Raw genomic sequence first — 14,435 nt, 5'->3', positions numbered from 1 at the left:
TGTAGTGGGAGATTAGAGGATGAGGAGAGAGTTTCCAAATTGTTTAGCCTACCCTCTCCATGATTCTCACTGTCTCTTAGCCTGTATACTTGTACATTCCAAGAACCTTGAGTTTCATTAAAATTTGTGTTGGACAGGTGGCAGAGAAGCCAGGCATGCGATTTCTGCTGAAGGGTAAGAAAACAGAGTCAGGGGTCAGGCTTCTTGTAGGATGGATATATCCAATACTCCTTCTAAGCTGTAGAATCTTGTGAACAAAAATTCTGCTTCGTGAACTATTGGCATTAAGTTGTGAACTACTGCCAAAATTAGTTTGCTCTGGGGCTCTTTTTCCTGAGCTAACACAAAAATGTGTGAGCTGGAGGCTAAAAAGCAATGAGCTAGCTCACACTAACTCAGTTTGGAACATATATCCAGTACTGCTCTAAATCCTACCCCACAGCCCCAGCCAATCAAGTGATGCTCAATCTCTCCTTTCCCATCACTAACAAGTTTCTGAGGTGAGGGGAGAGGGAATCTATCATTCATCAAAAGTAAAATCTCAACAAATCTGGAATGAAATGCATCCAAATTCATCAGCATGTTCCAATTTTTGAAAAATTGAATTAGGGTCAAACCAATTATTACGGCAGCCATAGTCAAACTAAATGTTGTGATGGTCTCGCATGTTTGCCGGTGTCATTTGAGAAAATAATTTGGCCATTTAAAAATGCAATGGTGGTGGTGTGGTGGGACTAGGGTTGCCAGGTCCAACTCAGGAAACGTCTCAGGACTCTGGGGGTGGAGCCAAGAAAATTTGGGGGTGGAGCTGCGAGCCAAGAAACTTTGGGGGTAGAGCTACTGAGCCAGAAAACTTTGGAGGTGGAGCCAGGAGCAAGGTTGTGACAAGCAGGATTGAACTCTGAAGGGAGTTCAGAGTTCGTTAGAAGGCATAAATATGAAAGGATGAAAGTGGTACATTTCTATAAAATTAAATTAGAGAACAGCACAAGTGTGATTGTGTCACAACTGCTTTAAAACTACTTCACTGGTTACATATATATTTCTGGGCTCAATCTTAATTCTAATGGGAGAATGCAGAGTATAGATGTAGGGCTGCCAAGTCCAATTCAAGAATTACCTGGGGACTTTGAGGGTGGAGCCAAGAAACTTTGGGGGTGGAGCCAGGAGCAAGGTTGTGACAAGCAGGACTGAACTCTGAAGGGAGTTCTAGCTATCACATTTAAAGGGACCGGGCTCCTTTTAAATGCCTTCCCTTCACTGGAAATAATGGAGGATTGGGGCACCTTCTTTTGGGGCTCAGAATCTGGAGGAAGGGGGTTTGAGGAGCAGCACCAGACACTATGCTGAAATTTGGTGCCTCTACTAAAAAACAGCACCCCCCCCCCAGAGCCCCAGATACCCACAGATTGATTTTCCACTATACCCTATGAGGAACAGTCTCCATATGATAATGGAGTGCCTAGCAGACATTCAACCCCCCCCCCCTTTCTTTCCGATAACCCTGAAGCGGGGGGAGGTCTCCAAACCAGGGGATTCCCTGTCTCCAACTGAGGATTGGCAATTTTAGGTGGGACCTGGTGATCTTGTCACCCCATGTGCTTTTTCAAGTGCCAAAACAAAATTTAAAAGACACATGAGGTTGCATGGTCCTCCTGCATGGTGAGCCTGATCAAGCCATCATGGTATTTTTAAACAGCCAAATTCTTCTCTAAAATGGTGTTGGTGTCTATAGGTCAGACCTGTGGTCACCATAATGTCAAGCTTGGCTCTCTGTCATCAGGATTGGAAGGCACATACCGGGAGTATGTGAAACTGTGCTTTCATGCTCTTGCCCATGGGAGGGTGGTTGTTGGAACTTGCAGGCAGACCAATATCTTGTTTTAGGACTAAAATATTTGAAATCCACACTACATATTATGAAAGGAAAGGGCCCAGTCTCCTGCTGCCTAAAACATAATGCATGTGGATCTGTCTTGGAAATAAAGGTTTGCCAGACTTAATTTCTGGGATGAATTCAAAGAGCCGTTTGAACAGGCAAGAAGACTGGTGAGAAGAATGAGCAACTCGCTATCTGCTAATTACGGCTTCTGCAAGTATGTGGAGTGTGAGGCTCTGTTGTTACAAAACTGTATCGGAGAGAGGCCTGACAGAGTTCGTGAGCTGCGCAACAGGATGTCAAAGGTGAGGGCTGTGGGAAGGCGTGGAGCATGTTTGTCCTTGCAGAGGAGATGAAGAAGAAGAAGATAGCAGATTTATACCCTGCCCTTCTCTCTGAATCAGAGTCTCAGAGCGGCTGACAATCTCCTTTACCTTCCCCACCCCACAACAAACACCCTGTGCGGTGGGTGGGGCTGAGAGAGCTCTTACAGTAGCTGCCCTTTCAAGGATAACTCCTGTGAGAGCTATGGCTGACCCAAGGCCATTTCAGCAGGTGCAAGTGGAGGAGTGGGGAATCAAACCCGGTTCTTCCAGATTAGAGTCCGCACACTTAACCACTATACCAAATTTGGCTCTCAGAGGCCAAGAGCTCATAACTTTGAAGAAGTGAAGCTCAAGAGAATGTCGTGATTCTCAGGCAGGAAGGGGGGGGTGGTCACAGAGCTGTTCCTTGTTCTTGCTATGATAATTTGCTTGTCATAAACTGAGGCTGCTGCCAGTGCTGTTCAATTTTCTCTCTAAGCTGTGGAGTCTTGGGAGCAAAAATTCTACTTTGTGAGCTACCGGCATTAAAGTTGTCAGCTACTGCACAAATTAGCTTGCTCTGGGGCCATCCTTCCTGAGCTAAGACTAAAATGTTTGAGCCTGAGGCTAAAAAAACTGCAAGCTAGCTCACATTAACTCAGCTCAGAGGGAACACTGGTTCTGTTCCCACCATTTCTGTTGTGATAGGGATTCTCAGAAGTTCTTGCTTTCTTTGCTGCCATTTTGTCCCCCTTTTCAGCAGTGGAATGGGGCAATTCATTACACTGAAACAACAACATTTATTGTTATTGCTGTTATTGTTATTATCAGAGCTTCTTTTGTAACAGGAACTCATTTACATATTAGGCCACACACCACTGATGTAGCCAATCCTCTAAGACAGGAGTGTCAAACGTGGCCTGAAGGCTGAATAAGGCCTTCAGAGGGCTCCTATTAGGCCCCCCAAGTAACTCGATGTCATCTGCTTTCTTCTCCTCTCTTGCTTCCTTCTGCATAATAGCTTGTTTTGTGGGGCTTGCTCAATCACACAGGAGCTACAGAGCAAAACCTCTATTTTCTCCATTGACTGAGGGGAAGATGGGTGGGGAGGGAAAGCTTGCTTTGCCAGGCTCTCTCAATTGCACAGCAGGGCTACTGAGCCAAGCCTCTCTTCTTTCTATTGGATGAGGCTTCTCCCCCTCCTGGTCCTCTGGGGAAAGAAGGAAAGAGCCAGAGCTTTCTTTGCCCACCCCTGGATCCCATGGGAGAAATACAAAGAAAGTACCTTTAAGACTAAAGTTTTAAGCATATTTTATTTTAAGGGTTTTTTTTAAAAAAAATTTAATTGTGTTTGTCTGTTTCCTTTGTAAAGTTTATATCTGCTACCTAACCTTAAACAGGTTCTCAAATGGCCTGGTCCAACATGGACTGGCCCAGCAAGGTCTCATTTCAGTCAGATCCGGCCCTCCTAACAAATGAGTCTGATACGCCTGCTCTCAGAGCTCACACTAGGCTCTATAATAAGAGCCATGTAAGCTTTCGGAGGACTAGCTACATCAGAGGGGTGAGGACTAATATGCAAAGGAGTTCCTGCTACAAAAAAGGTCATAGTTGTTGTTGTTGTTATGGGACCTAGCCCAAATAATTAATTTTTCCCACTCTGAAACATCCTAGGGTGCTATTTTGCCTCATTGGGGAAATGTGGAAGTATAGAGGGGCAAATAGTGTCCTGGGGATGTTTCCAGGGCTGGGGAGAGGCTTAAGTCCCTTTTCCCTGCATAAGGCAGTTCCAGTTCCACACTAGCCTTATATGTGTCTGCAAATTAAGTTTCCCAGTCTGGACTTGCAAGACATTCCTGATCACACAGAAAGGGAAGAACAGGGAATACACCAGGAACATGCAAATTACTGCACCTTGTGGTGGCTTTTGGAGGAGTCTTTTACAATGCAAGAAAACTTCTACAATACAAGTTTGAAATGCCTGTAGAGAAATTACCAGATCAAAACTAGTTTCGAGAAAAACATTGTAACAGCAGCGCCAGAACCCATCTCACAGAAACAAATGTAGATGCTTCGGGCAGCAACGATGCAAAACAGTTGTGAGAACGTTAGGTAATGTAAAAGGTGAGTTTCCAATGCGGTGATAGAGAGTCACAAACTGTCAGTGTAAAAACACCCTAAGAGCATGGAGAATGCATGTTACCCTCTTGGAAGCTGGAGAGACAAGGGCACAAGAGGAAAGGCAGCTGGAAGGAAGTCCTTCAGGATAGCAATCTAAATAATGAGTGGATGGCAGCAGAACAGAGAAGAGGAATGTAGTCAAAAGGAACTGACCAATCCATCTTGCTATTTCTAGTGTCCCCTCTACAGTCCTGCTGTGCTTGGTGCAAAGAAACAGTATGCCATCCTTAACTTCCAACATGTCCTTGGTCACATTTGTAACTGCCTGACACCAGTCTCCTTTGATCTCCCATTAGAATTTGGAGCAGGCAATGATACAGTGCTCTACAAGCCCAGTCTACTACCCTAGGGTTTACCATCTTGAGGCCTATGTCCAATTGATGCTTGGAGATGATGAACAGAGCCAAATTTCTCTTGACATGGCAATCCAGGACTGTTATGAAAACTATCTGGAGAGAACATGGCTGACAATTAGCCAGGTAAGGTCTGAAGAACTTATAATCAATCTGCAAAAAACTTTTGAACCCCAGAATGTGAGGGCTGTGATGCTATAGAATACCACGCTGTGTACTTAGCAAGCTGAAAGCTGAATTTAAACATAACTTTTAGTTAGAGTTGGCATCCACTTGGCCCAGAGTATTGGAACTTCTCTGGGATGTCTTTAAAATTTGTGGTTGTGAGTCTAAAGGGCCAGCAGTCCTAGCAAATGTAGACCTGTAGACTTGTGACATTTAACTAGTCACAATTCAAATTGAAAATCACCAAAAGTTTGTACATGAGAAGTATAAAGCTGGATAGAAAATCTGGTAGCAAATGATATAGGAGTTCTACACTTTCCATCAATTTCAAATTATTTTTCCTCCCCACATAAAATAATATCCATCAATGATTACTCTGTCTATTCAGAGAAGTGGTCAGGCTGTGGCTCAGAGAGAGATTATGCACTCCCTGGCATCTCCAATTGAAAATTATCAGGTGATATGAAAAACCATAATCTAAGACCCTGGAGAGCCACTGCCTGAGTAGACCTTGATGGATTAATAATTCAAAGTAAGGCAGCTTCATGATTTCAGAAGCCTCTAAAAATTGCATTTCCTCTTTTTCTTGCTTGTGGGATGGTAACCCCAACTGGCCCGATGAAAGAGCCTCACAGTATTTACAGGAAAAGTGTGAGCATGGGCGTATGGTTTTAGACTTGGTGCAATGCCTACCAGCTGAAAGGTATTAAATTAGCTTGTAAATGCACACTGAGAGTTTTAAAAAAAACAAATAATGCCCTGCTCACATATTCCATCTCTGTTTATAGACTCGATACAACATAACATGGAACAGCTGGTCAACTAGTTAAACATCCAGCAAACAACTGGAGAGGCTTGACTGGTTTACATTATTTTTAAATTCTGTTATTACCTACCCTCCCCAGAAAGGTCAAGGTTGGATATAACATTTGGAACTAATAACATACTTCTTTAAAAAGCAATATATGCGCCACTCTTCCATTTGGCATGAATCTTCCCAGGAAATACAGAGGTGCATGCGCTTTTTTTTTTTTAAACTGCATTAGCATTCAATAATGCAGTCCTTAACACACTGAACTGAACTGAACTAACACACTTTAAATGACAACTTTAAAACCAAGTTTGAGTCCAGTGGCACCTTAAGACCAACAAGTTTAAATCTGGGTATAAGCTTTTGCATGCATGCACTTCTTCAGATGCTCCTTCATTCTTCATAAAAATATATACAGGTAAAGGTAGTCCCCTGTGCAAGCACCAGTCGTTTTCGACTCTGGGATGATAGATAGATAGATAGATAGATAGATAGATAGATAGATAGATAGATAGATAGATAGATAGATAGATAGATAGATAGATAGATAGATAGATAGATAGATTGTCATTGTTCTCAAAAAGGAAAATGAGAGCAACGAAATGAGGTGCTCTTCCACAAACATACCAACACATCAACACTAAAGAAAAAACATATACATAAACCATTTAAATACATCTAAAACAAATAACCATTCATAACCCTACATTTAGCCTACATCTAAAACAAATAACCATTCATAGCCCTGCATTTAGCCTAACCACAGCACTTGGATAGAAGCTGCCCTTAAATCTATTTGTCTTAGCCTTCAACACTCTATATCGTCTGCCCGATGGTAAGATCTCAAATAGCAAGTGGCCCAGATGTGAAGGGTCCTTTAAGATCATTTGTATCTTCCTTTTACATCCCATATTATACAGATCCACCAATGAGGGGAGAGAGCATCCACAAATCTTCTGTGCTCTTACCATCACTCTTTGGAGCACCCTTCTCTCTGCTTCCGTGCAGCTCCCAAACCACACGCAGAGGCAATAAGATATAATGCTCTCAATGGAACTACGATAAAAGGCAACCAGCAGACTCCCTGACAGTTTTTGTGATCTTAAAAGTCTTAAATAGTATAGTTGTTGCTGGGCCTTTTTCTCTAGAGCTGAAGTATTTGTTGCTTTCACAACATTTTCACGACAGACTTTTTACAGGGTGGTTTGCCATTGCCTTCCTCAGTCATCTACACTTCCCCCCCAGCAAACTGGGTACTCATTCTACCGACCTCGGAAGGATGGAAGGCTGAGTCAACCTGGAGCCGGCTACCTGAACCAGCTTCCGCTGGGATTGAACTGAGGCTGTGAGAGGACTCCGACTGCAGTACTGTAGCTTTACCATTCTGTGACACGGGGCTCTTAAAAGTATAAAAGTATACTCTATAAAAGTAAACACCCAGAATTAAACGTGTTGTTCTTAAAGGTGCCACTGGGCTCAAACTTTGTTCTGTTGCTTCAGAGCAACACAAAGTTATTTTCAGCTGTTCACGTGAAGATGACTTTAAAGTTACTGTCTGTGATATTTTAGGCAGTTTTATTTGCATTGCTCTTTATATTATACAAGTTTTGTAGCATTATTCCTCAGTTTTGTAGTCCTGTCCTAATTATATAGTTTTTCTAGTGCATTCACTACTTTTGTAATCCCAATTTTTATGGCATGCTTTGTTGTATCATGCTGTTCCCATTACATTGTTTTTTACTAGGTAATCCGCCTTTCTCAGCAAGAAAAACAGATTATAAATGAAGTTAAGTAAATAACTAATAAGTAGCAATAGTAGAGGGCACAAAGATAGATGAAGACCCTTGCTCCCCTGCTGTAAAAATGTTCAGATTTGGTTCCTTAACCATATTCTGAGCAATTGCCCATTGACTCATTTCTCCTAGGAATGGTGGTTCACTGGAAAAACGGCCATGGAAGATGAGTGGTTAAACATGGCTCCAGATTTTCCACTGTGGAACGCAGGAATGTCAAACGACGATCTTAAAGAATTGGAGAAAAGCAGGTACCTGCTGAAGATGCCAGAGTTGGACATTAACAATCCATTCCCAGAAACAAGTAGTGATGAACATATTTCATAGCTCTGAAGTATTTGTCAGGCCAAGGATGTCCCCAGGAGCCCTTCATATCTACAAGCAGTTGCCCTCCAGCTTGCAAATAAACACACCAGATAACAAAGCTTGCATTAAAATGTGCTTATTGAGTATCAGCTAATCTGCTCACCAGTTAACTATCCTCCTCCCTTGTTAATGTGTGTTACTTTACCTTCTGGGCTGCTTGAAAGCATGCCTGGACATTCCACCCTTGCTCAAAGTTCTGAACAGTGTTTCTGCTGCATTTCACTGTTCCTTGCCCACACATCCTAAATGGTGATTTAATGAGGGGCTGAGACCTGACCCCCTTCCCTGGATATGATTGACTATGAGAGATTACCTCAAGGTTCTTGCCATATCTCCTTATTATAAGCAAAAACCTGTATTATACCAGCCATAAAAAGTACTTAATGCCTCTCACTCCATCAAGAAGGAGGAGGAGATTGGATTTATATCCTGCCCTTCACTTGGAGTCTCAGAGTAGTTTACAATCTCCTTTCCCTTCCTCTCCCCGGAACAGACACCCTGTGATGTAGGTGGGGCTGAGAGAGTTATTTTGCTAATTGCTCTTGAGAGAACAGCTCTGCTGAGAACTTGTGGTTGACTCAAAGTCCCACAGCTGAGATTAGTTTCTCTGCACTACACTACAACAAACACCACTCTCTCTATATGAGAACAGTGCCTGTTATGGAAGAAGGTCTCTGATGCTAAAAGTTTATTTGTAGGGACGGGTAATCAGATTCTCTGCCTGAACAAAAAGAAGCAGTGTCATTTCTAGGAAGATGCATGACTTGGGAAAATCTGAACAGGCTATGAAACAATTGTTAAATTGTCACCTTTCCTCTAGCTTCTAAAGTGTCCCAAGAGCCAAATTACCCAAAACCAAATTGAGAAAGCAGGTTCAGAAAGTCCCTGATCAATAACTGGGGATTTTATTGGTGAACTAATTTGTGGCAAGAATTGGGAGAGGGGCAGCCCAATCCAGAGAACCGCCATGTAGCTATGCTCGAGCGCAGAACTAGTGTCGGCGGCCACAGTCGGCTCCCAAAGGGGAGATGTTACATCATGCTTGGAGGGGGAGAGCAGCCCAATGAGCGAGAGAGAACCCATTGCCATGGTGATTCCGCCCAGGCACACGCCATTGGCCCACTGCTAAGGCAGGGGTGGGGGAGGGACAGGCTCACGCGGGGCCATGGGATTGGCCACCCTGTTGCACGTGACCGGGTGAGGGGGCGGAAAGCCCGCACCTGAGAGGCTGTCAATCCCCTCCCTCGCGCTGTCAGAGACTCTGCCCATTTCAGGCAGGCAGAGGCATGCGCAGACAAGCAGGAAGTACCAAGTGCAGGAGTTTGCTGTCCTAGACAGCGGCTGGAATGTGTGTCTGGGAGCAGGCAGACCAAGTCCAAAAGACACCCCATGGAACCCTCTCCCCGGGGTTGCCCTGCTGCTGCCCCCTGCTATGTGCAAGGAACACCTCCCCTGGTGGCCACAGAACTCAGAGTGCGAGCCGCTGGGCATGCATCTACTTCAGCAGCCCCCCCCCCTTAGTGCCCTGCGCACAACAGCCCTGTGGGGTCGGGTAGGCTGTCAGCCCGGGCAGGCTGAGGGGCGGCACCCCCTCCCCTGTCCAGCCACGCGGGGGGCAGCAGGATGGCTCATAGCCTGTCCCCCCCCCCAAGAACAAGTTTGCCCACCCTTCCAGGTGTTCCCTCGGAGAGGCCACTGAGAGAAACAGGTTGCTTACCTGTAACTTATGATCTTCGAGTGGTCATCTGTGCAGTCACACACATGGGTTTTCCCGCTGGGACGAACCCGACCTCGGAGAATTCAAAGCTAGCCTTAAGCGTTATTTTTGGCGCGCACTTCCTCCCGCCCTGGGGAGCAGGCATCCACTGCGCATGCCTGGAGCGAGGGGAAGGCGCTCCACCCACCAGTTTCTTTCCAGCCGCTGTTACGTGTAATGGAGTCTAAGAGATGTCACATCGCAAAAGAAACAGCAGCGGGGACGGATGGGTGGGCGTGTGTGACTGCACAGATGACCACTCGAAGATCATAAGTTACAGGTAAGCAACCTGTTTATCTTCTTCGTGGTCTCTGTGCAGTCCCACACATGGGTGACTGATGAGCTAACCTGTATGGAGGAGGGTGCTGTTTCTGAAAGAGAAATTCAGAGGTTAAATCATACATATCAGAACAATTAGGTACTCCACTTACCATAAGAGAGCATGACAGCTCAGTTGAAGATGGAGCGGAGTACGGCTTGCCCAAAAGAGGAGTCTCGCCTCGCATGAATGTCCAGGGCATAATGCGTGGCGAAGGTGGATGATGAAGACCATACGGCTGCTGCACAGATGTCTTCAATGGGTATGCCCCTCGCGAAAGCAGAGGATGTGGCTAGTGCTCTAGTAGAGTGTCCCCTTATGGGTTCTGGCACTGGTTGTTTAGCTAATTTGTAACAGAGTGATATAGCTTCAACCAGCCATTTAGATAGTCTCTGTACAGAGATTTTTTGTCCCTTCTTGTGGGTCCCGTAGGAAACAAACAATGCTGGATCCTTGCGAAATGCAGCAGTCCTGTCCAAATAGAACGCAAGGGCCCGACGCACGTCGAGGTTATGGAGAGACCTCTGTCCCGAATCGGAGGGATGTTGGAAGAAAGATGGCAAAGTTGTTACACTTTGAAGGTGGAATGGAGACACCACCTTGGGCAGGAAGGTGGGGTCCGGTCTCAAAACCACTCTATTGTGATGGAAGACAGTGTATGGCGGATCAGAACGAAAGGCACAGATGTCACTGGCTCTTTTAGCTGAGGTAAGTGCCACTAACAGGGCTGTCTTCCAAGATAAAAGGTGTAACGGAATAGACGCCATCGGTTCGAAAGGTGGTTTCATCAATTGGCTAAGCACTACAGATAAGCTCCATGTAGGGTAAAGTTGCCGTGTCGGAGGTTTTAGATGGAGGATTCCCCTCAAGAAAGATTTTGTAATGGGGTGTGCAAACACCGTACGGCCGTCTATACTGTGGTGGAAAGCGGAAATGGCTGCTAGATGTACTCTCAGTGAGGAGTATGTAAGACCGGATTCTGATAGGGAGACAGTATACGTAAGGATCTGCGAGATGGTGGAAGACGCAGGGTGAAAGTTATTACGCATAGCATATTGTGTGAAACGCTTCCATTTAGCTGTGTAGGATTTTCTAGTAGAGGGTTTTCTAGCGTTTAGAAGGATGTTTCTGACGTCGTCAGGAAACCCTAAGAACTGATCCTCCAAGCTGTTAACTTGAGGACTGATGGGTCGTGGTGTAGGACTCTGCCCCCCTGCTGTGACAGAAGGTCCTGCACCTGTGGGAAGTAGTGGTAAGTGTTGTTTGAGAGGAGAAGCAGGGTGGTGAACCACGCCTGGCGTGGCCACCAAGGCGTGACCAAGATGCAGTTCGTACGGTCCAGCTGCAGTTTCTGAATTGTCCTCGTTATAAGAGGGATTGGTGGAAAGAGGAAATGAAGTGGACCGTTCCACGTTTGTATGAAGGCATCCCCTAGTGACAGGGGGGAGGGAGGGCCCCTCATGTAAAAAATGTCGCATTGAGCGTTGTCCGGGGACGCAAAAACATCTATGGTCGGCGTACCGAACATAGTGAAGACAGGGAGGAGGTACTTCCTTTTGATTGACCATTCGTGATCGTTTACTGACATCCTGCTCAGGGTATCTGCCTGAGTATTCTGTACCCCTGGGAGGTGCACTGCGGTCAGATGAATCTTGTGAGCAATGCTCCAAAGCCACAAACGCAGGGCCATCTTGCAGAGGCGGGAGGATGCAGTCCCGCCTTGTCGATTGATATAGAACACGGTCGCCACATTGTCCGATGTTATCTGTATGTGACGACCGTGCAGAGATGGCAGGAAGGATTTCAGTGCTCTGTGAACGGCAAGGAGCTCGAGACAATTGATATGCAGGAGCTTTTCGTTCGCCGTCCACTGTCCCTGTGCCATCAACGAGTCGAGGTGGGCTCCCCAACCCCATCTCGATGCGTCCGTGGTGACAACAGTTGAAGGTGATTGAGTCAGGAAAGGCATTCCCTGCAGGAGGTTTTGCCGATTTGTCCACCATTCTAGGGATGGTAGAATGTGGCTGGGAACTGAAAGTAATGTCTGTTGAGACTGACTCTGTGGGTGAAAAGTCCTGACAAACCACAGTTGTAGTGGTCGCATGCGCAGCCGCGCGTGTAAGAGAACCGCAGTCGTTGCAGCCATGAGGCCTAACATGCGTTGAAATATGAAGGCAGTTTGTGTTGGATGGGCAATTATTTCGTTGGCTAGGGATTGGATATTTGTAACCCTGTCCATGGGTAGGTAGGCCTTGTGATCTCTGGTGGATAGGAATGCCCCTATGAACTGTATTGACTGCGAGGGGGAGAGTTGAGATTTTTGATGATTGACCTGCAGTCCTAGAGTAGTAAGTAGATGAAGAGTTATTTGGATGTGATCTTTGAGTTGATTCTCGGAACTCCCCACCATCAGCCAATCGTCTATATAGGGGTAAAGGGCTATGCCCTGTTGGCGGAGGAACGCTGCTATGACCGCCATACATTTTGTGAAGACCCTCGGGGCAGTTGAGAGTCCGAAAGGAAGCGCCCGAAATTGGTAGTGGGCGTTCCCCATGGCGAAACGGAGGAATCTCCTGTGGCAGCCGTTGATGGTTATATGGAAGTACGCATCCTGAAGATCTATAAGCGCCATCCACGCGTCTTTCGGAATGAGTGGCAGTGTGGACTGTAGGGTAAGCATGCGAAATTTTGTGTGACGTATGTACTTGTTCAGTCTGCGTAAGTCTAGGATTGGGCGCTGGCCCCCGTCCCTCTTTGGTACCAGGAAATACCTGGAGTAAAACCCCGTGCGATGGTATTGGGGGGGGATTGGCTCTATGGCCTGTTTGGCCAGAAGAATGTCGATTTCGTTTTGAAGAGCCTGTGAGGGAGGAGTGGTGGTGAAGCGAGAGTTCCTTGGTTGAGAGGTGAACTCTATGAAATAACCCTGTCTTATGATTTGAAGTACCCACGAGTCCGTTGTTATGGACTGCCACGTCGTTAGGAAAGGGAGGAGTCTGGGATCGGAAGGAGTGGAGTCAAAGAGACTGCTTGCTCGTTGGAGTGGCCTTTTTGGAAGGTTGCGGTCTCTGGCGTTGCTGGAAGGGCTGCTTTGCCGGGGGTGCCCGTCGTCTCCAGTAATCGGATTGCTTTGGAGATCTGTTACGTTTGTAAAAGGGGGTTCTCCAAGGCCTTTGCTTGTTCCCTTGAGGTTGTTGTTGTTGGGTTACTCCCAATCGTTTGGCCCGCTTTCTACTGTCATCCACGGTGGTGAGGATATCATCCGTAGTGGCATTAAAGAGGCCTTGGCCATCAAATGGGAGATCCTCTATTTTGTATTTGATATCCTGTTGCAAGGTGGACGAGCGTAACCATGCGTGTCTTCTAAGGGCTATTGCGGTCGCCATTGACCTGGATGTGCAGCCCACAGAATGACGAACAGTGTTAATCTGCTGCTTGCTTAGGCGATTAAGTTCTCTTAGTAACTTGGTGGCCTGCCGTTGAGACGTTTCAGGTAGTGACGGCACTAGATTGGTGAGTTGTGCTGCAATGTTATGTGCATATGCTGCGAAGTGGGCCATGTAATTGTTGATTTTCGCTGATGCCGTGGAGATAGAATAGAGTTTTCTCCCTAGGGTATCCAGTTTCCGCCCCTCCTTCTCCGGTGGAACAGGGTGACGTGTTTGTTTGGTCCTTGACGACGAATGGACAATCATGGAGTTAGGCGCTGGGTGATTAAATAAAAATTTTGACTCAGGGGCATGGATCTTGTATAGCGACTCAACACGTTTCGACGTTGGTGGTATGGAGGCTGGCTTATCCCAAGCCTCCTTCAGTGCCTCTAGGTGGACCGGTAGCATGGGCAGTGAAGAGGTGGCAGGTAGATCTGCGTTAATGAGGTCATGTACGACGTCAGTGACCTTGGGAAGGTCGGTTGTCAACTTTATGTTCAATGCCGTGGCCATGTCCGTTATGAGGTCCAAGTAGGGCTTGGCTCCCTCTGAGGGGGAAAGATCCGCAGGTTTGACAATGTCAGAAGCTGGAGAAGCTGGTTGTGACAAGGACCGTGAAGAGTCTGAACCTTCAACGTCCGAGTCGTCGTCATCTCTTGGATCCTGAGGGTTAGGTGTGAAAGTTTCCGCGAGAGGTTCCGTTTGCAAAGGCAGTTCGTGCTTGTCTGGTTGTTTAGATGTTGACGGAGCAGGTGAGGTTGAAACGCGACGGTGAGGTGATACCGCGTGTTCGTGGCGTTGGTACCGTGGTGGGCTTTGCTGGGGTTGGTACCGTGTCGAGTCCTGTGGTTGGTAGCGGTCAAGGTTCTTACGGTGTTGGTACCGTGCTAGGTCCTGCTGCTGCTGCCTGGATAAGTCACGCTGTTGATACCGGTGATGGTACCGATCCCGGTGTTCTAGATCCTGGTACCGGTCCCGTTTCCGGTACCGCGAGTCTCGGGCTCTGCGGCCATGGTAAGATTCAATAGAAGGAGATCTTGAAGGTGAGTAGGGCTGGTAGGAGTATAGGGATGGAG

General features: G+C 46.5%; 1 protein-coding gene across 1 annotated transcript in view; it reads left to right on the top strand.

Annotated features, from left to right (window-relative positions):
• The window catches only part of LOC132567373 (adenylate cyclase type 10-like), a 94,534-nt gene extending 86,618 nt beyond the window's left edge, over positions 1-7,916 (top strand). Inside the window, exons 32-34 of the mRNA XM_060233047.1 lie at positions 1,989-2,184; positions 4,662-4,844; positions 7,620-7,916. Coding sequence (XP_060089030.1) covers positions 1,989-2,184; positions 4,662-4,844; positions 7,620-7,814 — 574 coding nt within the window. The 3' untranslated portion in view covers positions 7,815-7,916. The remainder of the gene's footprint in view (positions 1-1,988; positions 2,185-4,661; positions 4,845-7,619) is intronic.
• Positions 7,917-14,435: the final 6,519 nt, after the last annotated feature.

Source organism: Heteronotia binoei, chromosome 2, assembly GCF_032191835.1.
Source record: "Heteronotia binoei isolate CCM8104 ecotype False Entrance Well chromosome 2, APGP_CSIRO_Hbin_v1, whole genome shotgun sequence".
In the NCBI taxonomy this organism is placed as follows: domain Eukaryota; kingdom Metazoa; phylum Chordata; class Lepidosauria; order Squamata; family Gekkonidae; genus Heteronotia; species Heteronotia binoei.
The sequence above is the reverse complement of the archived record's forward strand: the minus strand, read 5'-3'. Positions and strand labels throughout refer to the sequence as shown.